Consider the following 27,184-nt stretch of genomic DNA (forward strand, 5'->3'; position numbering starts at 1 on the left):
CTACCCATCGGTGCTATCAACTGGGGCAGACGTGTCCCAGGCGGAAAATAAGCTAAGTTTTTGCAAAGTTTTTACGGAGAAAAGGTGCCTCCTAATATATAGAAAATTTATTAAAAGGTTGTTTGGGATTGATTTCTACATTTCAGCTATATTTTGCATTCCAACGTTGACATTTAAGATTTATAAGCAAGTCTTCCATATAGGGTATATATTATTATGTATATTGAGCAAGGTTTTTACCTTTTTAAGACGACAAATAGGCCTACAAAGCTTTCTAATATTATATCATCTTGGTCATTTCCTTCACAAAATGGTAACTAATCACCTAAAAAAATATATTTTAAATTTTAAATAATAATAAATCATAAAATCAAATAAGCAAAAAGTCTTTAAAAAGATTTTGGAAGGTCTACAGCCATATTATTAGATTCAAAAACATTTTATTCCACAATTCACAGATGTTAGAGTATCCAAAATCCTTCTTTCTACCTCTATGACTTTCAGTTGCATTTTCAGCCTCACCACTTTGTATTTACCATTTTACATTTTGCATTCTATTTAAGCCAAATGTCGCCTCGGTAGCGTTGGCGTCAAACTACCGTAGTGGCTTTTTCGGTTTTTGGGTCAGCCGCTCTGAGCACGCGCCTCGCATAACGTCATCGCTCAGTCAAAGCCAGGCTTAAGCTTATGCAACGCAGGGGCAACACAAATCATATTTCTGTGAGGACTGGGAGGGTGGAGTGGAGAGAGGAGCAATATTAGACGCATACATATGGGCGCCTTGGCCTGGCCAATTACTGGTACTTATGCAAGCAACCTCCCCTACAAATATTGGAGCGTATAAGCCGCTTTTTGAACTGCAACAATAATTTTGACACTGCGAAAACATAAATAAGAAAACAGGCAAGCAACGCAAATAACATAAACATTAAAGACTGTGACTGACTCTCGGCGACTGTCACTGCATTGATGCGTACGTGGTGTCTATGGGAGCAACGTGACTTTGGGTCTGGCCAAAAAGTCGAAAGGCAAAGACTTTAGTATCGGTTAAAAGATCTCACCAGAAATATATATGTATATACATATATATGCAAAACGTGAGCAGCCACTTAAATTGAGCGTGGCGAATTCGTTGCACATTTTGCATTTTCAAGTCAAATACACAATAAACTTTTTAAATAATTGTAAATAAAAGACTGGAGGAATTGGTACAAGCTAAAACTTGAAATAAATCACCAATGAAATAAATTTAAATTCGTTTGAAAACGGAAAGATATATATAATTTATTACATAAATAGTTCCAAGAAAAATATAAAATAAATTGTCTTATAATTTAAAGATGCGTACTAAGTTTTAACTTAAAAAAAAATGTAAAACGTAAAAAACAATATAAATATATTTTCAAATAATTCAAATAATTTTACATTTGTAAAATATATAAATATATTAAAATAGTTCCCTAACATCTGTTCAATTTAATTTAAATTTTTCTTATAAATAAACAAAAAATCAAAAACTGTTTCTAAACCAGTTCCTTGTCCCCATCATTAATTATCTGGCAGATTCCCCCAAGTGGCCTACTTCTTTGTTTCACCTTTTGTATCTCCCATTATAAGAACTTCACTAGATTAATTAAGCCATTCATAAATTGATGATCTTCTTGTGAGCAAAGATCATTATCGAAATGCATAACGAATCACATATGCCCATTATTTACATTGTCTTGAAATCCTGTTGAATCAATTAGACAACTTGATTTCAATTTGCAACAATTTGTCTTCCATTCGGAATGTGTGTTTGTGAGTCTAAAATCAAGTTTGACGCGGCTATGAGCAAATCTTTATATTTTTATACAAATATGACGCATTTGTGACCTCATTTGTATATTATTTTTATAAAAATATACTTATTTTTTCAAGTACTTGAGTCTTCTATCAGTTTCAAAGGCCTGCCAAATCCCACGAAAGCTGACTCCAAGTTGTTCCATTTTTTTTGGAAGTTATAATTAATTTATTTTCAATATCAAGTCAATTTATCAGTTGACTTGACAAATACAATAAAAATAACAAATTATCCACTGCCAGGGGCTTGAGATTCCCTCTCTCTGATTCTCTATTTCTCTCTGTGAGTCTCTCCAAGCCGCAGCTTAGCACAGTTTATAGTCAACTGTTATACAGATTTTCAAATGCCAAACGAAACTAGTTTTGCTGCCTCGTTAGAGAGCGGGAGAGATCCGTCAGCTGTTGTTTGCCAACTAACTTGGCCAGAAGCAGACTGCAGCCGCTCTGGCTCTCAGCCTTTAGTCTGCCGGCGCACCGCCTAGTGTGCACTACGCTCAATAGTTTTATCCGTCGAAACGGTTGCGTTCCGTTGTGGTATAAAGGTGTGCGTCCCTCGAGAGCCCCGCTTCCGCTCCAAACAGATGCGATTCGATCATATTTTTGTGCAATTCCCCAACATTTGAACAGCTGTGTGTGTGTGGGAGACAAGTGAAAACTGTGCCGGCAAAATGCAACAGCAAAAAATGAGATTAAATAAAAAGTGAATAAATAACAGTAGCAAACAACACTCATTGCTATTTGCTTAATTTGTTAACGCCATGCAATTTTTTCATCACGAAAACTGAAACAGAAATTAGATGTTTAGGCGATTACGCAATGCCTGAACTATTTTTCAGCGTTTGCGAATTTTTTTCCACGAATGTTTTTTCGCCCTGCAATTATATTTTTGCGAATCCAAGCTAATGACTACGAATCGCTTCAATTATCTGATGTGTTTAGTGATTTGACACAGTTTCATTTTTTTTCGGCCACGTCTGAGTTACTTTCTGGTTCGTCAGCTGCCAGGTGCAAAGTGCATCCCACAACGAAAGACTTAGGCAACAAACTTTCGCCCACTGCTAACCAAAAACATAAATAAATATTACAAAGAATAGAGAGCGAGCGCAATAAAAAGCTGTTAACAATCATAAACACTTACATCATACGGCTGTAACCTGTTGCATGTGTCTTGCAGTGGCACACTTTTTCAACACAAAGTTGCATTTAATTAATTACAAAATGAACCGAGCCGAACTGAGCTTCGCTTTTGAGCTTTTATTTTCTCGAAAAAGTTTATGAATGGAATGAATGAAGTGAGTGAATGAGTTAAGTGGAGTGACTTATGAATAAATGCCCACGTATGCAGGTGGGCAGCGCCCCTGGCTCCGGCTGCCCTTGGTCCAGCTGCTGCCGATGCTCCGACTTTTTGTCATCCTCCCAGCTTGGAGTTGCCTCGGCAAACTACATAAATTATCAAGCTGCTGGGCAGCGGCTGAACCATATAAAAATATGACTTATTAATAAAAACGGACAGCAGCAGCAACAACAGCAACTTAATAAAGCCACAACCTGGCAAAGAGGACAGACACTGGCGCCTCCGAGCTGCCGTACTGCCCCTAGAACAAGTAGCAGCATCGTAAATACTGATGTTTTGTTGATTTTCCATTAAATGTGTTAAATATGCCAAGTGTAGACGACGCGTGTGGGTTTTTCGCCCTCGTCTCTGTTGCATTCTCCTCCGCTGCATTTAATTAGCCAACGCCGGAATGCCGGGCTGAAGTGAAGTTTGCTTAGGCTCGGCAGCTAGAAAAATATGTTTTACAGAGTCATCATTTGAATTTCCAAGCAGTCAAGTGCTTGAACATAAAACAAGGGACTTTGCTCATCTTGAAAATGAGAATAATTAGCATAGTTTACCAGCAAGGTGAACCAAGTTTTTCCCCTGTTAACTAACTCTGTGATGTATGGCCATCTGTCTTTACATAACAAAGGGTTTCTATGAATTACTTGTAATTTATTTGTTAGTTTTTATTAATTAAAAAGAATTTATTTATCAGGTTTTGTTAATTAAATGTTATTTATTTGTGTATTTGTTTGGATTTTATTGATTAAATGTAATTTTATCTTCAATTATTTATAATCTAGTAATATTTCAACATATATTTAGATTGTTTTTTATTTTTACTAATTTTTTTTTTCATCCTAAGACCTGAATTTACTTAGATATTTGGTCAAAAATTAGGTTTTCTACCACGAAAATATTAAACTTTTCAATCTTGTATTTATTAATATTTTCAATTTCGGCAGAATCTCTTTATATAATTTTTCCTAAATGTTTTCGAGAGATCTCAAGTTGCCATTCCCAACGCTTGCATTTTTAATTATGCTTGTTAATTTTTGCACTTTTTTTGTTTTATTTTAAGACCCTCTGCTTTTTGCCATCTTAGTATGGGCCACACGTTTTGCGTTTATGTTTCTTCATACTTCATTTGCCGCATGAAATAATTGCGGGGCGTAGAAATGAATGTGCAAGCAGGGCGTTCCCCAAAAGCCAAGGAAAAAAAATGGTTACCGTAAGATCAGAAGAGAGAACTCTTTTTTGTACGTTCTCCTTCCCATATTACATGCGGAAATTACTTCATTGCAATAAAGATACAGGGACGATAAGGGCCTGGCCTGCTTCAGAGATCCTCAGAACCAGATGCAAGGTCGGTCAGTTAGTTCTACGATTTCTTTAATTTTGGGGCAAGTTTGTTGCCTAAGTCTTTGGATTTTTTCTGCCGAAATACCAAAGTTTAAGCTCGGGTTAATTAGCATAAGCAAGCCAGCCAAGCAAATCGAGTGAGTCAAGCACTAAATTAGGCTTTATAGGGTCCGCTCAGCACACCCACATGTTGTTCCATTCAGTTCCGTGCCGAGCGAAAGTTCACGAAACTCTTGAAGACTTGAAACAAAATAATATATAAAATATAAAAGAAACGCCTACGGGGGGTGTGTGTGTGTGCGCCAGTGTGTGTGGGTGTTGTGGGCGTGTAATGTGCGCCTGACACCAAAACAGTTAAATGTGGAAATACAAGAAATTCAAGTGAATATCAAGCGCAGAAATTACGTCAATCAAAAAGCTGGCAACTTGGAAGCCAGCAGCAAATATCAAAGCTGCCTGCTGCCTGGCCACAAATCGTTCATATTTTTCCGTCTTTTCTGCAAAGGCGGCTCTCGTCTGAGAGCAAGAAAAAAATTATTGCTGAGCGGTCCAAGCCAAAAATGGACCAGCAGAGCGGCGACTTTTGCCGAGCAAAGTGTGGGCAGCAAAGAGTTGCCTAACAGCCACCGTCGCCACAGACACATCCAAACTCTCTCACACACTCACGAGCACCTGGAGCCAGGTTTTAAAGAAGAAAAAAAAAGTCTCCACTGACGGGGGCTCGCGATCGCCGACTGAAGCTCCGCACATTCAGTTCGTTTTCAGCGCGCGTGCGGTGCGGTTCTCTCTCCCAGTGGGCTCTTTCTTCGCGGTGGACAGTGTGTGTTAAGTGCCGACGGAGCAACTGCATCATAAATCTTGGCGAAGCGAAGATCATTGCCTTATTTGCTTATGAGGGATCGCCTCGCGTCTCGTCTCGTCTAATTGCAGTGAAAGTTTTGCCAGGCTCAATTTTACCCTGTGAAAATTCCGAAAAACCAAATGCGCGCAAAGCAATCGAAAAGTGTTTTAAAGAAAAGCGTTAAATATTGTTAAATACAACCATAAAGAAGAGGAAAAAATATTTCAGTGTCTGCCCGCAGTGTGTGTGTGTGTGTGTATCGCTGTGCTTTTGACGGCAAATCGCTTTTGGCAGCTGCTTTGGCAGCAGCCAAGTAAGAAACAACAACGTTTGCTGGCATCGTCGCTCTTCGGTTGGCAGCTGTTGGCAGTATGAACTGATTTTGGCCCAAACTGGATGAATAAAATGGTGAGCACAATTTTTTTGGCTTCTACAAAGTGCAAATTTTAAGTGGAATATAAAACATTTTAATTGGTTGAAAAAAATGGACGAGGTTTTTGGGAAGAAAAAGCATAAGGAGGGGTAAAACCAGACTAAAGCTTGATTATTTAATTTAGTAAATGGCCAATAAAAGTTTAAATATGATTTAAAACAATTAGAAATTAACTGAAGGTAATTAAAAAATTATTTTTAGTTCTGAAAAAAATATTTATAATTGCAGAAGTTATTTTGAATCTTATAAAAAGGTCTTTAAAAAGTTAGTTCCTCTAATAAAACCTTCAAAACTTTTTATAGAAGTATTTTAAATTATATATAATGACCATCTTTTGAATACATATGTAGCAACTTTAGCTGCCTTTGAAAATGTATACCTAAAATGTAAACCTTAAAAATAAATCCCAAAAAATCACCTAGCTTAAAACCAGTTGGCATTCATAGTTTACTTGACAAATTTCTGTTGTTTTTCTTTTTTTCCACCAAGTGCAGACTTAAGCTTAAAATAGCAACTGTAAATGTGGCAAAAAAAAAATAACACACAAAAACACAAAAATAATAATAACAAACAACGAACAGCAACAAAAAGAAACGTTCACTTTCATTAGTGCAAAAAATCTCAGGCCCAAAGTCATTGTGGGCTTTGATGAGTTGAAAGATGAATACGCAGAAGACGCCTTGTCACCGGCGGTCAGGGACTGCTCTTCACATCCACGCTAATGCTGTTTATTTTCTCTGCATCTCATTTCGGAAATAACGAAACCAAAAACGCAAATAGAAAATATGACAAATAATTGCTTCAAATGCTCGCTTGACACACTTTAAAGAGGTGGCAAAGAAAGCTTAGCTGAGAGTCCCCTCGGAGGTTAAAAAACCAACACTCGTTTCTTTATTATTTTTGTGGAGTTAGGGGATTTGCCAGGCAAAAGCAGATTTTTGTCGAAATTTCGTGTATCTACAACCGAGTTTTTCGGTTTATTGATGGAGCCCGAATATATCTTTGTGGTATTTTTTTGCATCTTTTTAACATTAGATGCAAAACACGAGTGAAGCTACCGGCGGCGCCGTCTCATTTGTCAGCCAGTTTCGGTTTGAACTAGCTGCCAGTCATTTGTAAGCCATTGTCTTGGCCCCAAACGTGGGCACAACTCTTCTCATCCCATATCATCCCATCTCCCAGACCCACAGACTTACTTTTGTTTTGCTTAGCTGTTTATGCTGATGCGTTTGCCGCTTGTTTGCTGTTACGGTGCGACGGCAAAAGGTGCAAAACTTTCACTTTATGTATTATTGTTTTGCGTGCGATCTGCTGCGTTTGTCTGTTGGAGAGAAATTACAATAATAATGACTATAAATTATGAGCCAAAGCGCTCCTGACTCGCTCGCTGCTGCGTGGGCGAAAGAAATTGCCGCAATTAAGTGAGTCAAAGCACCCAAAAAAAATTAAAGTGAATGTTTCGCTTGAGATTCTTCTGCAAAGATAAATGCTGTAAAAAGAGCGACAAATATTTCACAGTTTGCACAAGAGAAATTTTTAATGTAATCTTTTTTTCTTGTATTGCAAAATTTATGAGCCAAATCAAAAGACTTGGGACACGAACTTGATGGCTTTGCCAGAGTAAGGAGTTTTCATTGAAAGACTTTGAAAGGTAGCTTTATTATTTCTATAATCTATCAAAAGATTAGAGATCAGAGCTTTGAATTTTGTCTAAAACATTTTGCTAATTCCCTCTCAAGTCTTTAAAAACCCACCTGCTCTTTGCTAAGATGTTTAAAACTCTTCAAATAAAATAAATTTCTTGAAGAAACAAAAGACTGCAGACACAAACTTGACATTAGCCAATGAAAACATTTATTGAATGCAAATAAAACGCCAGTTTTATGGCCAGTGAAACTCGTGGGAAAGAAATTTCCAGCTACTTTCGTGAAACTTATAAAAGAAACTGGCGAAATCGGTAGATTGATTCCGCAAAACTTTGTTTTGTGTAATTCGTAAGTCATGGCATTCCCTTCAGAAAGATTTATTAGGTCCCAAAAATTACCCAAGACAAGTCGCGATTTAGATGCTCTTCTATAACTCTCGACTTTGTGACTCAGTTGCCTCAACTAGTTTTCTTTTTCAATCACCCCCCACACTTTGTAGTCCGTAGACTGTTGAACCGCCGCTCAAGGTCTTTTCCCAGCCACCAACCGAGAGAGCTTCGTCAGCATTGGAGCCAATATTCAAAGCCACACAAAATTCTAATTAATTTCGTGCTCGCGAATCTTTTTTGCATTGATCTCTGTTGGTTCCAAATGTGGCCACAGTGTGTGGGCAATGGCTGATGAGCAGATGATGAAGACACGAAGCTGATGAAGCCAAAGCGGAGCCAAGTCGGTGTGCGTCAGTGCCAACCTGTACCTGTATCTCTGAGCCATCATCATTAGTTTTGGCCAAATGGCGGCCTTTGTGGGCGATATTGGCCCACGCATCATGACACAATCCGTGGCTTGGCCAAGACCCGATCCGACCATGTGGTCCACACAGATCTCCTCAGAGCCCATGCACTTGTTATGCGTTTTCGATTTCGATTTCGTGTCGACTTTCACCAGAACACGGTTTCGTTTTCATTGCCATATATGAGAGTACTTCTTCGCGATGACCCAAAAAATAAGAAATAAATGGAATCATCTGCGCCGAAAAAAAAAGACCGAAACGAAACCCAAACGAAAGGAAATACGAAATACCACGAGAAATAAAGCGAAAGTAAAACAGCGACCAGTTTTTGTGTGTTATTTCTCGATGCAGGGCTGCTGCAGCGAACTCAAAATGATGTCATGCTGCGGCAAAAAAACCAAACCAAACCAGACTTAAGTATTTTTTCTTTTTGTTTTCTGAAGTTTTTGGCGGACCCCAATTTCGGCTGTATCTGTATCAATAAAAATGGCTTCGTCTCGTGCAGCAAATGCAAAAGTAACCGGACGACTCGAGGCCCAGCCCAGCCCCAGTTGAGTTCACATTCGGTTCACAATTCAGCTTCCACGCCAACACTCAAGACCCTGATCGCTGCATATAACTAGCTGTAATGCCGTTTATTTATTTCATTTTAAAAATCCCTGTCAACGGCACAGCTTCAGTTGCAGCCACAGCCGCCGCCTTAGCCTCGAGTTAAGCCTTTAAATTTATGACTCATATTAGTTGCAACCGCCGCCGCCGCCGCCGACGACGACGATGTCGCGACGACAAAAAAACCAACACGGAAACTTTTTAAACTGCAATTTGCAACAATTTTTGCAGCAACTGTAAAGCGGGAATAGCCCAAAAAACAAGGCACCAAGGAATTGAGATTACTGGCAGACAACAAAGTTTTAATACACTTACCAAAAATTAATAGTATTTATATTAGTTAATAACTTAAGTTGATCTTATAATACACTAAAATAATAAAGTTATAGAGGGGTATATAAAAGGGATAGCAGAAACTATCGATTCAGTATTCTCAAATGTTTTACGATAATATCGATATTTTAACGGAAAATGCGATTGTTTTTGATATATCAAATTTTATAATAATTTTATATGATATTAAAAACGATATTTCTGTCGATCTATTACATATTATCGATATTTTAGAGTTAAATGATTTAAGAATTAAAGTTTTTTATTTTATTATAAATATGATCAAATGATCTGTGATCAACGAAAAGGCTAAACGAATTCTGAAGTTTCCTAAAAATTCTTTTCCTCGTTACCCAAACTTCACGGTCTCCAAAAGAGTATTTCTGGCTAGCACTGGCTAAAAAAAAAACCCCAAGACAGCAGCCTGATCTCAGGTTGTGTGCGGCCAATTAACGGAATGTCTGCTCCGATATCGCTACCGTAATTTAACTTTCAAATGCAGCAGCATGCAACGGCAGTAAAACGTAAAACCCGTTGCAGTAACTACATATCCCATATACCCATATCAGGGCGCCTTAAGCTGGAGCCTGAGCCTGAGCCTGAGCTAGAGCTGGAGCCTAGCTAGGTCTTTTGTTTGCGCCCTGTCACTGGGCAATCGGCCTGGCTAATAACTTCATTTAAATTAATCTTGGCACAGCTTACAGCTTACAGCTTACTGCTAGGAGAGCAAGCGAAAACAATTTAAAATTCAATTACCGCGCAGCGCGTTTGAAGCTGCCACCGCAGGCGAGCACATAACCATAAACATTTCCCCTGTCTCCCCATTGATGTGCATCCTGTCATTGTCATAGTGCCAGCTCATATCCTGTGGATGTGTGGAGTGCCAGTCCCGGCATAGCATAAATTGCATAAACCGCACATGCTAATCAACATGGGCAACCGCAATTATTAAATTACATTTGCACGGCCTAATCGAATTGGCAAGGGGTCGGTCTCTCCCTCTGGTCAGTGGTTCCTGGCCAACAGTAGCTTCAGAGAAGCGCCTCTTTCTTGATAGTCGTAAGTTCTGATTCCGTGCCAAATGGGGCGGAGCTATCGGTATTTGATTTGTCGCCGGAATGAGGAGGCTGACATTGGGGCTGGATGATTGTCGGTGCGAAAGGAAGCATTAACCAAATATGATAGTGAGAAGATTCAGGAAGAAATCAAGTGGATAGTTGGAAATATATAAACTATTTTTATATTACAAGTATTTGGGTGTTTTGCTAGATCATTAGGCTAACTTCCCTGGAAGTTTTAAAACGGAACTTGAGTAGAAAAAATGCACACAGATTGACTTGAAGTAGAGATAAATGCCAGCATGTTTTGGGTTTATTATTTGTTTAAGCTGATTTAATTTCAAGTTACTTTCTTTCAAGAAACCTTGCCTCGAGTATTCTATATTTCTCTCCCGGATCTCTTACTAATCCACACAATTTCACCATCAATTATCCATTGAACTCGAGCTTCGGCCTCAGTCACTTATGGTTAAAAGCCTGGGCCGTGACTCAACACTCGCCTTGAAGGTCAACGACAAACTCGCACAATCTGGCGTCTTTGGCGACACTTTGGAGCAGTCTCACACCGACAGGGAACATATTTGGCTTTGATGCGTGCGTGGGCTTTACTTGGCCCGGCTTGTCTTGATTAAAATGTAGTGTGGCCAACGCCAATTCGCTTATTACCCATGAGCCGCGGCTAAGACCCGGTTTGCATACGATTCTAACAAGCGAGTTGGCAACAAACATCATCGGCCTGTGGTCGCGCAGAGGCGTTCGAGGTGACCGTGGGCGGGGTACATGGGAGCATGGGAGGCCTTCAGCCGCGACTCGACAAGCCTCACCTCACTCTTCTGAGTCCCACACACACATAAAGAGCTATTGTAATTAAAAGCTGAGCTCTTTTCACACTCAAATGGTGCGTTGATTGATATTCACGGCTAATTGCCAAAGGCTTGGCAAAGTCCTCAGACCTTCACAAGGCACTTCCTTAATGGTCACTTACACCGAATGTCAAGTTCAAGTGGCAGCCCTTGTACAATGAGGCATTTGATTGATGTGTGGCCCTCTTGAGGGTCATAATCGTCTTGAAGATGATGTTGCGGCTGCTGTTGCTGCGTCAGCAAGAAAAGCTGCCAAGTTAATGTCTAAGGCAGTTCTTTGACTTCTGGCTGCGTGGCAATAGAAGACGATTAGAGAAAAGTACGGGACAAAGGCAACAGCGATGATCTTCCTCCGTCTTTCGAGGCAAGTTCGTGGCCAGAGTCTTTCGTCTTTGGCCAGAGTGCAGCTAATTGGTGAGCAAAACAGCGAACAAGAGCAATAATGTACTGCAGACAACAAATAACAACGTGTAATGAACGCAGCTTACAGTTTTTTCTCTTATTTTCCTTCATTCCAACGTATATACATGAATGAAAACTCAAGTAAATTGGCCCCCAGTCGGAGTTCGGTTCGGGACATGAACATCAAGGTGGTCGTGGCCGCTGTCGACTTCAGACAACAGAAAAAGGAGGAGAAATATATATATATATATATAAATATATATAGTATAAATGCTGCTATATACAGACAATAAATTGTTAAATAGCCCCAGCAGAGACCCCGAGATCCAGAGAGACGCCGCCAGGGCACGGCTTAAAAATTTATGCCATTTTAAAGCGAGAAATGAAACACGCCCCAAGTGCATTACAATAAATTATAGAAATATGAGCAGGGAACAGAAAAAAACCCTGCAACTGAAACCGAGTCCCTCTCTTTGATTCGGGACCATCTCTATTATAAAGCAATTAATGCCGGGTCCGGGCCAGCGTCACTTTGCTTATTTTAATAATTCATAAAAGCCAAGAAATGAGCGCATAATTAGGACACCCGGGTGGCCCAAGGGTTCTCTCCAAAGGAGAAGGAAACCGACTTTGGACAGGGCTCATTAATGCCAGCAAACCTGCTAAAAATAGCAGCAAACATTTGTGTTGTCCTGCGCCCGCTGCTATCCTTACATATTTTCATATTAATTATCGTGACCACTTGTACAGCTGTCCGACTGCAACCTGCTCGAGACTCCTGCTCATCCTCTCCACTCTAGTCCACTCCCAGCCACTTGGCTCCACTCCAGTCACTGCTCTAAGTATTCTCCAGGGGCAGATGCAAAGCACACACGGCCGACACAGCGACAATTCGCTATGCGATGCCCCTGTGCAGATTTCGCCGATTGTCCGCCATTGACTTTTAGCGATAATTAACACCTAGGTACTAAACCAAATTGCAACCGCTGGCCAGATGCGACAAAAAACGGAGCCTGCCTTCACTATGTTTTGCTGGACAAACTCTCCTTGTATAAGTTTTTATGGCTGCTTGCCTTCTTACATTTATTTTATTGCGAAAGGCAGCCTGCCCGGAGACCCCGTGCTTATTGATTTGCATTTTTACAAGAACTTCTTGTTCGCGGCGCTGTTGTCTCCTTTTTTTTATAAATGTCTAGATTTTGTTATTTTTGTATATTTAAATCGCTTGTAGTTGGGATATTTCAAGGTTTCCTCTCCTCGCTTGTAACTAGCCACTGGATCAGAAGTACGGCGATAATTTAAACAGGAATGCTACCCAGGATTAGCTGCAAATATCGTATATATCGCTTTGAAGTGGAGTCATAAATTAAGGCAACAAAATAAATCAAGATGAGGTGGGGATAAGGCGTCAAGAAAGCCATACAATGTAGCTACTCCAGGGAGAAAAGCAATTACAGAGCTAAGGAAATATATTATGGGATAAGAAACTGGACTTGTTTGAAAGGGGATTTTCATATAAACATATATCTTAGATCTCTTTGCTGAGTATGAATCGAGGTAATGTCACAGCTATTTTCAAGCTTGTCCCAGTTTATTCAACAATTTTCCATTTTAAAATTCATCGAAGATTCTGCAAAAAATAGCAGCTCTTCGCAAAAAACAAAAAACAACCTAATCACTTGCCAAATTTGGCCAAATTGGCAACACTGAATGGCAGCTACCGACGACCTGTCCGGCCATTTACAATTACCATCGACCATTCTCGGCTCATCCATGGCGGCATTCCGATTCCAATTCCAGTCACATATAATCGGAGTCCAGCCTGACTCACGCTGGGCCATTGTGGCTCGACTTTGGCCCTTCTTCAGCTGCTGCTGCTGCTGCTGGCCAAATTCAATCAATGCATCAATCCACATGCATTCCGCGCACTCAACGCCCACGCGTCCGCCAAGGGAGTAAGAGAAAGAGGCTCCTCCTGCGGTGTGGAAATTGCCAATGGACATGGCCTTTTTGGACTTGGCTGCAGGAACTGGCGGGCGAATCATAAAATTATGCAGAGCACATATACCGCACACACACACATGGAGCTATTATACAATAGGCGAACGAACATACAGTCACAACGGCAAAGCCAAAGCGGCAATTGCATAAAACTCTTTTTACGATGCGTGGTTGTCGTCTTTGTCAGTGGTAAACCCAAAGAAACCATCCACATTCAGTGCACAGTGAGAAATTTTTCCAAATCAGTAAAGGATTTTATCCATTTATTATTGAGTGGAAAGTTTGTTTAAAATCTCAAGATTTTGGTAAGGATAAAGGTCCTAAAAGGATGTTTCTTTGGTTTTCTTTGACAAAGTTTTTTCGTTGACTTTTCTATGAAATTTTGCTATATTAATAAATGATATTATCCACTTGTTTACTTGTGAAAAATTTGATTTAAAGTCTAGAGATTTTGCAAAGAATATAGGTCCTAAAAAACCCCCTTTCTGTGCCACATTGAAGTGTCTTAGATTAGCTTTGAAAAGCATCTTCAGCTGACTTTTCTATTTATTAAATATATTTGTATTAAATATTATTTAAAACCCCAAGCTTATTTCTTTCCGTGTCTTCATAGCGTTGGCTATGGCGACGCCGGGTCCGCGCACGTACGCAATGCCAGCGGCAACTAATGCCCAAGTATATAGTTGTTGTGGCTGCGGCTGTTGTTGTGGTGTTTCTCCCGAGTTGTGTTGTTTATTGAAGTGCGGGACTGCGCGTTATGTTTTTCCCCTCTTTGTTGTTGCTTTGGGGCGCATTCGCAATTTACAACACAAATAAACACGGCCAAGAAGAGTGGCAAGAAGGCAACACCAGAGCCAAGGTTTACTTCCGCCGGATAGCTACGTAAAAATCATATAAATTAGAATTGTAAGAGAACCCCAAACGCAAAGTGAATCTGCTGCACGCACACAGACACTCTTTGGTTTCTTGAATTTACAAATATCTGGGTTTATTTCCGTTAGCCGGTGGTGCTGCCCTTTTATGATTGATCGTTCTTTAACGGATCCCAGCTTAATCATAATTATGTAGACCCGAAAAAGGGAGAGGCAAGTGTGCACGAGCAGTTAGTCAAATCAGCGAAGCGTCCCAGAGGTCACCAGCCAGACACAGACACTTGTAATTAGAGTTTAGACTGACGTCTGGGTGCTGCATTGAATTAAATCGACTGCAATTTACCTTTCTAATGGCCAGCTCCATTTATGGCCACATGCGGACTGTACTTCTCAGATCGTGTGCGTCCATTTATGGCCAGGGCCTACACTCCTTCGCCTGCTTCTTGGCCAGACAAGAGAGACTCTTTCACCCGGCGTAGGCGAAAATTGTGCAGTTTTTTTTTTTTTTTGGAAAGCCATCGAAGGCGCCACAGGCTCCGACGATTGGAGGTCAGGTCTGCAGCACAAAAACACACATGTGGGCCGCCGCTACACTACAAGAAAGTGTGTCAGCCCGAAATCAGTGCAGGCTTTGTGTATGCCTTACAAAAGAGTAATTGGAAATGGGAATAAATTACAGATTATCTGAATTATTTGATGGCCGCTATTTTTGTACAATTTCGTTAATAGCCAGACATGCATGGGCAATGCATGTGGCAAATGGCTTTAAAGTTAATGGAAAACAGCTCTAAAAAACACTCTGCTACTTGAAAATAAAAAGAAGTCTCTAAGATGCAAGGTAAAACCTATTTAGTTTATACTTTTTAACAGCAAAGTCCTTGGCTTTAATACATTTAAGCCAATATTAAGCCTGCAGTGTGGCTTACAGCCACAATTTACGGCCAACTGGACATTTACGAGGCTCAGGTTAGACACATTGTGCCTGCAAATCGCAGCCACAGTCCAGATCCGAGTCGCTGAGGTCTGCCTTTTCAATTAAAAACTTGAAATAAATTGCGACCGCAGCGGAGTAAATAAATATTGACATTTATGTTTAGCGAGCGAGGGGCCGCCCGAGAAGATTGCTTTGCCAATAATGTTGCACACACCCAGGCAGAGCGTAGCTTAAGTCATGACACACTATAAAAAGCCTAATTAACACCTCTCTCTCTCTGTCTTTCTCTGTATCTTTTCAGGTAAGCCATTGAAAATGCATTAAAGGGCCGGTAGGGATCGCACTCGCGGCTAATTTCTGGGTTAAATATGGGAAAACGAAAAACAACAGCGTCATGGCCGAGAGGCCGGCAATGAAAGCGAAATTTCAGGATCCAAAATGGGAGAAGAAGAAGCTATAGAGAGAACATGCGTTGCCCGGAGTCGACATTCTTTTTAACAAGTTGCCCGCAGAGACCAGAAAAGGGCCTGAAGTCAAAGTCAAGTTAAATACGCCCGCCAGGTCTAGGTCCAGGTCCAGGTCCCAGCACCAAGCAGAAATATCAGAAGATCAAAGGCATTTTAACAGCGAGCGTCCAACGCAAACAATCAACACGGGCCCCGCCGAAGAGCAAAGAGCGCAGAGGATGAGGAGGGTCAACTCAATGGCAGCGTGCGGCTGCTTCTGCCGGCTTAAGGCCTAAAACCTGTGCACTTAGTTGGAGGACACGTACAGGATAAATTAGCAAATATTTGTTGTGCCTTTTGCATGGGGATTTTATTTCTTATTTAAGCAAAAATTGCATTGCAATTGTTGGCAAAAGGTCGGCAATGTAACCTTGACATTTTGCAGACTCCAGACTCTTTGCTTGCTTTTTCTGGCATAGCGAATAGAGCGGCCGTTGGGGGGAGCCATCGATGATAATGTCTCAATTATGTCAAGGCGACACCACCAAGCACCAGTTCGCTGAGGTGCCATCTCTTAACAAATCGAAGCGTATCGAGACTTGATCTCATTGGATGCATGTGCATAAACAAAACAGGCCAGCAGGCACACCATAAACAAGGGGCTAAAAACAATACATCAGGAATGAGGGGCAGGGTCCCTGCGTAGTCCAGAGACCAGTACAAATAAGTCGGCGTCTACAGTTCAGTTCCCCCCATTGTGTTGGTGGCACTCTGTGCAATAAAGAGATTTAGTAGCTCAGCCTCCTGCTGCTGCTGCTGCTGCCTGGCCTAACTTGGGCTCGGGACTATGCACATGTCCTTCTGATCGGTCAATGCTACTACCTCTGCGCTGCTCCCTGATTTGCATGCTTAACCTTTAAGCTCGTGCGGCATATTAATCTTATCAGAAACTTGTCAACAGTCAGCTAAAGTCAATCGGATCTAGACGGTTACCGGCTGACAATAAGTATACATTGTTCTTTCTCGGGTATCTTGTGGTAATGTCTTATTTTTATATATATGAATAGCATTGAAAACAAGGGGTAGCAAGGCATAAACGAAGATTTAATATAAAAGGTTTTATATTTACTTGAAATACTTCGTTTTCTTCAACATAAAAATCAACAAATCAAACAAAAATTCCCTAACCTTGAAGTATTTCTGATCCCCTGTCAAAATATGCCTCCTAAATCTCCGCCAGAGATCTTAGAAACCGTCCTTGAGGCAAAACTTTAGCTCAAAAACAGAATTCCCAAGAAAGATACAAAACCGCAGAGATTCCTTTAAGCCGCTCTAATGATTTCCTGCTTAGAGGAGTCGTAGTAGTAGTAGTGGTAGAGGAACTCACCCATAAACCCAAATATGCCGCTGTCCCCTTCTTCTGGTTGTTTGCCAATGATTAATGCGCCGATCCTTGTCCGTCGATGCGCCAAAGAATTATGTATTTGGGTTAATGTTACGCCGCACACAGCATTGCTTTAATTTTGTTTTAACACAAAAATTGCCAAGTACCAGTATTTATTTGATGTGCGCAACGGCAACGGCAACGACTGGCGACTTGGACTGCAATTTCCTTCCGTCGGGTAGCTGTGCAGCGCATCTTGATCGCCGGGTTCTCAGGCCGTGGCCAGAAAACTGGTATGCCATAGCCAGAGACAGAGACAGAGAGCCAATGCTGTTGGCTATTTCAAAATCTAACTGTTAACTGGAAAAGTTGAACGTACTGGCAGCAGGCAGCATGCAACATGCAACGGCTGCACCCACGGCAGCAACAGCAGCAGTGCACTAAGAGAAGTTGTATTGTTTATAAGAAATTCTTTTAAAAATTATTATAAAGTCGATATAAAAATAATGAAAACTGCTTTTTAAGGCTTTTATATAGTGTTTTTTAAGTCACAAGGCTTGAAGACTTTAAGAGCCTCTAAAAGTTGGAATTTTCTTACCTTACTTAAGGCACATTTTCTCTCCAAGTGCATGCAACTGCAACAGAGCGGGCAGCGAAACGAGTTGAAAGCCGTTTTCCCTGTTTGCCAGCCAGCCAGAGCCAGAGCTCTTGAAAGTGGTTTTGTTGTCTAACTGCGTTAGTATCTGCTTTAAATTGTGCGCCCAAGCAGCTCCATCGGGGGTTTAATGGCTTTAACTGGCGACTTTGGCATCGACTTCTTTAGCGGGTTCTCAGGCCAAAGCAGCGGCGGCGGCGTCGGCGCTGGGATAAATGTCATAGCGGCGGATGCACCGGGCACATTTATCATTAATCAAAGGCCCAAGAAGCGTCCAATATGCGGAAACTCACTGTCGAATAGCTGTGTATTCCATTCCTTCACCTGGTGGTCGATCATTTCCGTTGAGCGGGCCAAGCAGAAGGCTCCTTTATTTTCCTTTATTTTGACACTGGGCCGGCAACGGCAATTACCTTCTCCTCCTCCCTGCCTCCCTGATTTATGAGTTTTTAATGAGCGGCAACTTTACACGAATTGTTAACAAGTCAAGTGGATAGTTGGAGTTGGAGCTTGGAGTCACCGCGTAGAGTCGGTAAAGTAAGGCGAATATAGCAAGTAAAGCGAGCAATCGCACCTTCACATTCGAGTCGTGCGAATTGTCAGATGAAGATGCTCCAATGATACGGTCATGGGCGTCGGAATTCCCGATACCCTAACTTTGTGCCGAGTCACGGATAATGCAATTGCACTTAACCTAAATTTGCACAATGAGATCTTATTCCTTAAGCACAATTTCAATTATTTCTTGAAGAAAAATTTTGTTAGTCCTGTTAGAGGTGGCAAAACTAAGCCATTGAAATCGATTAAATTAGAGCTTTATTGAAATTGTGTCAACACTTCTCTGTGCCACTTCCATTGTTTCAAGGTGGCAAGAATACACAAACATTGTTCGATAAATATCGATTTAAATATTTCAAGTTTCAATTAAGCTATTGAAATAGATAAGTTTGATGAACTTTGACTTTTATCGAAACTTTGTCTCTTCCATTGTCTTAAAGTGGCAGAAAAATAAGTTGCGAAGATCGATAGCAGCTCTTATCGAGGGTATTCCATCTTCTGCCATAAAGATGCGGCATTTTCTGGTTTCTGTTGTCGCTGGTGATTGATTATGCATTTTCATGCGAACTGGTTGCACCGCGACTGCTGCTGTAGTTTGGTGGCATGCGGGCAGGTGTATAAAATAAGCTCACCCAGCCCCATCCGCCCGTAGCTTGTTGTTGGAGACAGGCCGGCGGCATTGTATGCCAGGCGCGAAATTATATATGTTCGCGGGTAATGCACTGGGGAAAAGTCTAATATTGCTCTGGATTTTATTCCCGAGCTTGTAGTGTCCCCAAATCTTCAATTCCTACATTTAAGTAGTCAGTTTTTCTCTGTGCACATAACGCTGTCAGTGACCTTCACATCGAGGCGATGGAAACGTGCAATTAGAAAAAATGCTAAGCCGCAGGATCAGGCCTCAGACCCAAGTCACAGGTACCATTCTGCGGCGCCCCAAGATTTATGCAGCCAGCTAAAGAAAGGGTTAAGCAAACGACGGCGACGCACCTTTTTGCCTGCGACAGTTTGACATTGAAAAAGTGTAATTAATTGATGGGGCCCACCAACAGGTGGGCGTGGCCAGGGGCAGCTTAAATCGATTTATGCGAGATTTATGATACAAATACACACAAGAAACAGCAGAGAAGACAACTAAAAATGGGGCGCCGCCTGCAATTTGGAAATCAATCAAAAAGCCCAATTGCCACTTACGACATGCAAAGCAAAGCAAAAATACAGATAAAATAGACAAGTAAAATTCCCAACTACTGTCGATCGCATCGATGCCGCGTTAGCATCCGGTCGCATACTTTTGGGTGTGTTCACACTATCCCCATCATCGCCCTGCGCTCCATCAGCTGAGACGATGCACAAAATGTTTGTTTAGCGAGAGCACACATTTTTCAAGCTATCAGCATTTATTTTTAATAAAGATGCCATCATTAATTTTACGTCTGTGGGTTTTTTCTGTGGAGGGTATTTTTCGGTCGATCGGGCAAAAATGTGTCACTCGCTTCTTTGACTTTGATTTAGTGGCTAGACAGGTTAAAACCAGATGAGATCATCCTCAGAGCGTTGAACAGAGACGGCACCAGCGACAGTGACGTTGATGACGGCGGAGATAGCGTTGACAGCAGCATCAGAGGAGGACAGCAAACGCTGGGATCGGGCAGGAGGAAGAGCCAGTTTCTCGTTTGCACAGCCAGCTATTCAACGAATTGTTCGGTCTTACCTTCCAACGACAAGAGGCTTTAGCTTAGATTTCGGTTGAAGTGACCGGCGGCTGTTTTTTTGGCCTTCATTCAAAAATTATTTGACATTGTACAAATATTTTGATAAGATCTACCAAAATGTGTGCGTAGATGTAGATTTATGCCGTTAGTTGAAGTAAGGTACAGCATTTTATAAACGATAATCATATTAGGGGTATATATTTTAATTTCTGATTGTACTCTTAAAAAATACCGTTAAAAAGTTACACCGTTTGACTAGTTTTCCCCGATTGAGTTTTCGATAGCTTTAGCTATCGGTCAATTATCACCACTGACCAATGCCACGCCATCTTGTATTCATTTGGAACGCCAAAAAGTGAAAGAAGCCGACAATTACAATTAAAAGCAGAAAGAAAAGACATTAAGTGCAAATCAGATAGAGAGTGCCTTCGATTTGGTGTAAATCCCGATAATTAAGAAATGGGAATTACGTGCGGCAGATTAAGCGCCGCATTGCGTACCGCAGTTCAACAATTTCGTGATTTCCAATCGCCGCAAAGAAACAACACAAACCGCATTTGCCACATTTATCACGCACATATATCAGCTTGTCAGCCAAAGGGAGCTGCCCAGGAAATCCCAGGGAGAGAGAACCCACCAAATTACGCTCATTTCGCGCCGCCACATAAATTTATCAGGCATCACACAGCATATTTTCCGCGCAGCCGCAATAAACATAAAGCTAAAGCCGGCGAAACTGTGGGCCAGCTTTAATTAAGTGATTATGAACATGGGCGAACACAAATCGCCAACGGCGGCTGCTGGCCAGAAACTCTCGGATCTGGGAAACGGCCAAAACAAGATTAGACGCTCGTTGCAGGAGCAGCAGCAGCAGCACTTCAAATGTCGTTAGAACGGAGTAAATCTATGGCCACGGCCAATTCTTTTTATGGCCAAAGTCAGCAAACAAGATTTGAACCCTGGAAGCCGGCAACCCAGGAACCCAGGAACCCTGGAACCTTGGAACATGGCTGCCATGCCAGACCGTCGACTTCCTCCTGTAATTTAGCTCAGAGTGTGTATTTTATTTAAGCGTTTATTAGCTGATAAACCGAAATAGATAAATCGTGGTCCAAAGGGAAACCCAATTCCGTGTTTCTTGCCTAAGCCCGTTGAAGGTTTTATTGCCAGCCTTGGGCGATGTATTCCAGTCTCGGCTTGCAGAGATAGATAATGGCAAATATTTTTACACACGTTAAAAACATTCACAGCGTCTTAAGAAAGTTGTTTGTTCACGCCCCCTCCATCTACAACTACAGTGGTACTTCTATAAGGCGACTGTAAATTTAAAATATTTACGATGTTGCCCCTTATAAAAAACGTATTCCTTTAGGGCAATAATTTGGCGGTTGGTGCAGTTTTTACTATTGGAAAGCGTGTTGAATTATTCCAATCTAAGTTTCATTGATCAATTTTTCTCTATTGGAATTAAAAGTGTAATATTTTGAGAGATTTATTATATATTCTGTACTTAAAATCTAAGCTTTAGGTTAAGCTAAAAATAATTTCCTAGAAAACCCCAATTTTCTTTGTTTCTCCATAAGTGACGCCCTCTTCTCAGGCACTTCCGTCTTATGTCATAATTATGAGAGCGACCGCCTACCATATAAAGATGCTATCAGACTTCACACAAAATTATTACGTTATCCCAAAAAACCCCGGGAGGTTGGACACACAATTTTCTGTCATTCTACCCAATTAACAGCTGGTCCATGCCCGTATTATTGTTCGTTTTTTGTTTAGTTTTTCTAGTTAGCAAGCCAAAGTCTGATGAAAATCAGTCGCAGGCTGAAAACTAAAAACTGAAAGTGGAAAATGAATGCGTGAGAAAATCGCCAACAGGTAGCGAACAATGAATATTGCGGACACTACACTAAACATTTTCTGTTTCGGCCAAAAGGTGTTCGCTTGGGCATTATTTTTTATGCCGGTCCCGTTGCTGGATAAGTTTTTTTTTTTTCAGGGAAAGGCAAAGGAAGCGATAAGCCTGTGTCCGGGGACGAAGACTCATGTTTGCGCATAAATTTCAAGTGTCATTTACCCGTCTTCGCATTTGTCTTTTGTTTCTCCTTTTTTTCTTTTGTTATTTTTTGGCACCTGTCCGAGAGATGACCGGGCCAATTTTGTTTTGTTTGTGCGTGCTCAACATTTTTAAGTTAATTATTTTATTTGTTTTGCGCTGGAAGAGCTCTGTTCCCTAAGCTGAAAAGCGCCTTAGCAACCCATAGGTGGCCCCTTATAATTGTATTTATTTGTGTTACTTAACATGCTCTTAATTGATTTTTCTATGGTTTTTAATATGTATTTTTTTGTGTTACTTAACATGATCTTAATTGATTTTTCAATGGTTTTTAATATGTGATTTCTTCTGTTTGTTTTCTTTGCAGCAAAAATGAAAATATTTTTGCCACTAGTCACGTGGATAGTGCTACTACTCTCGAGTACAGTAAGTACCGCATAAACCTATATGTTATTAAGTTAATTAGTGTTAAGTTGAAGTGGGGTTAAAGCTAAATATCGATGGGATTAGATCACTGGCTGTGGCATCAACAGTTAGCGCGAGGGTCATAATTAATTTATGGCTTCTCGAAAGGCCGCGGCACAAAGAGCCTTTCACGCCCCGCCGCTTAAAAGAAGAGAAATATGATTAAATTTACGAGCTGCCACCTCATTATGAAACAAATTTCGGAACAAATAAGTATACACAAATGGAAAAATAAAACCCAATCCCAGAAGTGAAAGAACGAAACCCCCAAAATGATGGACAAACACATTTGTTCGTTCAAAAAAAAAAAGAAATAATACAGAATCCGGCAGCGAACAGAGGGAACAAATTATAGCGATGGAACCTTTGATGACCTAACGGTATCTGGTCGAGGCCAGGTCTCATGCAAATGAGCCATAAAAAGAAATTACTGCAAAATGACTCGGGCATAGGTAAGCATATTTATTAAACCTAACAGCTAGCTGTGAAATATCTCCAGGAGAGTGAGAGCAAACCCTCGGCGGAAGAGTTGCTGAGCAAATAATTTGACACTGGATGAACAGAAGAAACTCTAAGCAAAGAAAGGCCAGCAAGAGGGGCTAGTAATGACAGGGCTGGCGGAAGACCATGCCAGCAAGAATCACCATCGACTGGCCAAGGAACCCGAACGCAAACCAAACCAAACCGAACGGAGCCAATCGATGGAAGAAAGCAAAGAAAACAACGTAATGAATAAAAATAGCCGCATTAGCTGTAAAAACGCTTTGATAGTCATCGATTTATGCAGTCGTCGACGAGAACGCGAAGAGTGTCCGGTGTGAATGAGGGAACGCAGGGCAAGAGGGGGACTTTGAGAAATTGGCCAAACAGAATGAAGTCGGCTCTAAGCCGAAAGCCGGCCAAGTTCATTGACACCAACCACCACTAGCCAGTTTGTGGTTTTCTTTGCGACACTCTACCTCTGCCTCTTTCATGGATTTGTGCTTTCTTTTGTGCGTTCGGAACTTGATTTATGCGTAGCAGTCATATTTCATTTGATTAGCTAGATACGTTTATAATTGATTGTGTGTTTTGAGATTTCTTTCGTTGCTTACAAACAAAAGACTCAGGCAACGAACTTGCTCGCTGACTGATGTTTTGTGTGCTGAAAGCTAATATTGGCACATGGATTAGAGCGTGCAAACTAAAGCTGTCAAAATATGGATAGTATTATGTATGTATCCAATTTTTAATAAAAATTAATACTGACTTTTTCACTTTGCAAGTTTCTGCCTAAAATGATAATACCTGCAAGGGTATAAAAACACAAAAATACAGAAGAAAATTCAATTTTAAAATTCTCCTAAATTGTATTGATGCAATATAGATTTTTTTAAGCCCAAATAATTTATTTTATGTTGGAAAACCTATTAAACTGTCAGAAAAAAATCATCAAGATTCCCGCAATTAACTAGGTAATCTTTGGAACAGGACTAATTTGTGCCTAGTTTACACACACACACACACTCACTGTGTGCGATGGCAGGAGTTAATGCCAATTGACAGTTATAACGGATATGCACTTGAGCGTTGACGTGCAACGTCGTCATCATCATCTGTCTGACGTTGTCATTGCGCCTGTTAACAAGCTTGGAAGCTACGAAAAATTGCTCATTGTAGTCGTCGCTTGGCACCGCAGCTCAATGTCATGGGAGCTTTCAGCAGTCGCATCATCATCATCATCATCGTCAGCAGCAGTAGCAGCAGCAGAGGCATCAGTAACATCAGCATCCACATCCACTTCGCACATCTTTGCTCGCACGCCTTTAATTGTTGCATCGCTTTTGCTGTTGGTGTTGTTGGTGGCTGGTGTTGCCTCTGCCGAGTGCATGTGCTGCTCATTGTGCCGCCTGTCAATTGATAAAAGTCGCTGAGACGTCGGCGGAATCTATTGTTTAGCAAGGCCGTTAGCGTTGCATGGCGTGAAGTGAGCACAAAACAAACACAATTGAAAACCCCAAGCCACATAGAACTTGAGAGGGAGCACATGCGGGTGCTCCTCTTCCTCCCAAGCGGCGGCGGCGGCAGTGCGATAAGAATCTGCCTAAAACAATTCGCGGCAAACTTGAACTTGACAGCCAGTGCCTCATGTTCGCACCTTCCGCGGCGGGGGTCGTAGAGTAATTTAAGTTGCTTTTTATGGCCTCCACTCCAGCTCATTAGTCGCCCAGCTCAAACAAAGCAAAGAAAATGGGCCTTAAATGAGGAAACTGGGAAAATTTGCTGGGATTTTTCTAGTAAGGTAGCAATTGAATGAAGTTACTTGTTGGTAATTGAGACACTGAACTCTGCATAGAATTAATTGGGGAAAAATAGTGAAAAGGGCCAATGATGACGTTACGAAAGGAAAAAATGTATAAAAGCTGGCACAAATTGAAGACCTAGAAATCTAAATAAAGCTCATGGGTTATAAAAGAAATGGAAGTATTTTTAATTGAATTACAAAATAACAATTATTAAAATATAAATAAAGGAATATTAACTAATTAAACTAAAGAGATAGATCTTCTAAATACAAAAGAAAACCAACACTTATGTTGATTATCGAAATCCCAACATATCCACCTTTATCTTGTTTTACAAGTATTTGAGATTTTTCCAAATCTGATCTAACCACTTAATAACTATATTTGAGCGTAGGAAGTCAAATTGAACAAGCTACAAAAATAGAAGTACAATCGTAGATGTATAACACACCAGCAATGCGACAAATACAACACATGTATGGGCCAAACTAGTTTTAATTCATTTTTGCTGGAGCACAAAAAGGTCTTAAGTGACAAACTTGTTTTCCCCCCAGCCAAAGCCAAGCTATCTAACGCTGGCAACAGAAACACACATACACACACACGAGTCGGCAAAGTTTTGGCCAAGAAAATATGGCAAGCGGCAAACAACTTTTGTTTTGCTTAAAGTAAAATCAGCCAAGTGTAACAATTAAGTGGCGGCGACGGCGGCAAAGCAACACAATATAGCTGAGACGGTCTAGAGTATACTCTGAGTATACCTGTACTATAGGGTCGTGCCCATATGGACCACATCGGGTTGAGAAATCTGAAGAAGCGCTGCCGGTGCTACGCCTGCTAAGCTTGCTGTATCTAATTTGAATTTAAATTAGTTTAGCGAAACCAGCTTGGGTTCGTCGAAATACTATAACTATACTCTACGGAATGAGGTTGCAGTGAAGGTTGGGTTTTAGGAAAGGGTTAACTATATTAAACCATAGGTATCTTGATAAAAGATCACTTGTAAATAAGAAAATTTTGTGAATACATTAAGGTATTGATGTTTTTTAGTAGGAAATACAAAGGAATCATAAAAAGTGTTACCTTTGTAATTATTTCAATGCTACAGAATTTAATATTTATATATGTCGGAGATATCCGTTATTTAATTTAACCGTAGTCGAGCCAGCGAGTTCTGTTCGCCTGCGCAGTCAAATCGAATCTGTCATCACGCCACTTTTCCTGTGGCCCTTTCACCTTTTCTTACTTTTCACTCAGATGTCATTCCTAGACAATCTCAAGCTGTCTCTCTCATTCTCTCCTATTGTTGCGACAGACGAACAGACCTCACTCAGTAACACTCCTGTTACCGACTCAACTGTCATTGCGCCTGCGCGCCAGCGACACCTACAGGCTACCAATACCTGAGCATGCCGAATAGTTCTGTTGCCATAGCAACAAGCTTTCCAAATTTGCACTTAGCAACCAACTCGCCGACACGGCCATCCTGACAATTCACGCGTCCTCGCGTGACGTGTCTTCTAATAGCTCTAAACATAACTGTCATTTTCATTTATCATTCTCTCTTTTTTTCTCTCTTTGGTCTCAACTTAACATTTCATTTTATCTGTTTTATTCATGTCAAATAAGCTTTACTTTTATTTCTTCTCGCCACTTCATTCTCTTCTCGTACCAAATCTGTATCTTCTTTCTCTGCTCGTACCACAACTCTTACTCAACATCTCTTCATCAATTTATACAGGCTCTTGCTGCACACTTTGCAACGCTCACACGCACCTCTTGCGTCACGGTCTCTCTGGACCCTCACAGCCTTATAAATGATTCCACCAACGAGTGCCTCAGTCGGCGATCTCTCGCTTACACTTCTAGTGTCTTCAAATGTTAGTTTGGCAGGATAACCTTTCGAAACCATAGAGTACAAGCTCTTTTCGTATTTCAAAAGGCTCCGCTTCACATATTCTGACCATAGGAATAAAGTAGGCCCCGTTTCATGTGATCCGACACGGCCTTCCTGACAAATCACACGTCCTCGTGTGTTAACTTTAAATCACAGTATTCTAAAATTTCGGTACTCGTTACATTTTATTGTCAACAAACATTTCATTAATTTTCTAAACATAAGTATTGAGGCATTTAGACAAAATAAGCATCTTGGTTTCATGATAACATAACAAATTACATCTTCATTTTAATCATAATTTACAATTCAGACTTCTCTAATTACATAGCTTTATCAACTGGTGTATTTCCTTTTACACCCACATACTGACCCCCGCCATAACAATTCCTTCTGTTATGGTGCGGTCT

General features: G+C 40.8%; 1 protein-coding gene across 3 annotated transcripts in view; it reads left to right on the forward strand.

The window, feature by feature from the left end:
• Nucleotides 1-2,316: 2,316 nt before the first annotated feature.
• dpy (fibrillin-like protein dumpy) overlaps nt 2,317-27,184 on the forward strand; it is a 120,202-nt gene continuing 95,334 nt past the window's right edge. For all 3 annotated transcript variants that reach the window (XM_070284931.1, XM_070284908.1, XM_070284909.1), the window contains exons 1-3: nt 2,317-2,384; nt 5,456-5,774; nt 22,495-22,553. In XM_070284931.1, coding sequence (XP_070141032.1) covers nt 22,500-22,553 — 54 coding nt within the window. In that variant the 5' untranslated portion in view covers nt 2,317-2,384; nt 5,456-5,774; nt 22,495-22,499. The remainder of the gene's footprint in view (nt 2,385-5,455; nt 5,775-22,494; nt 22,554-27,184) is intronic.

Source organism: Drosophila kikkawai, chromosome 2L (assembly GCF_030179895.1).
Source record: "Drosophila kikkawai strain 14028-0561.14 chromosome 2L, DkikHiC1v2, whole genome shotgun sequence".
Taxonomy (NCBI): Eukaryota; Metazoa; Arthropoda; class Insecta; order Diptera; family Drosophilidae; genus Drosophila; species Drosophila kikkawai.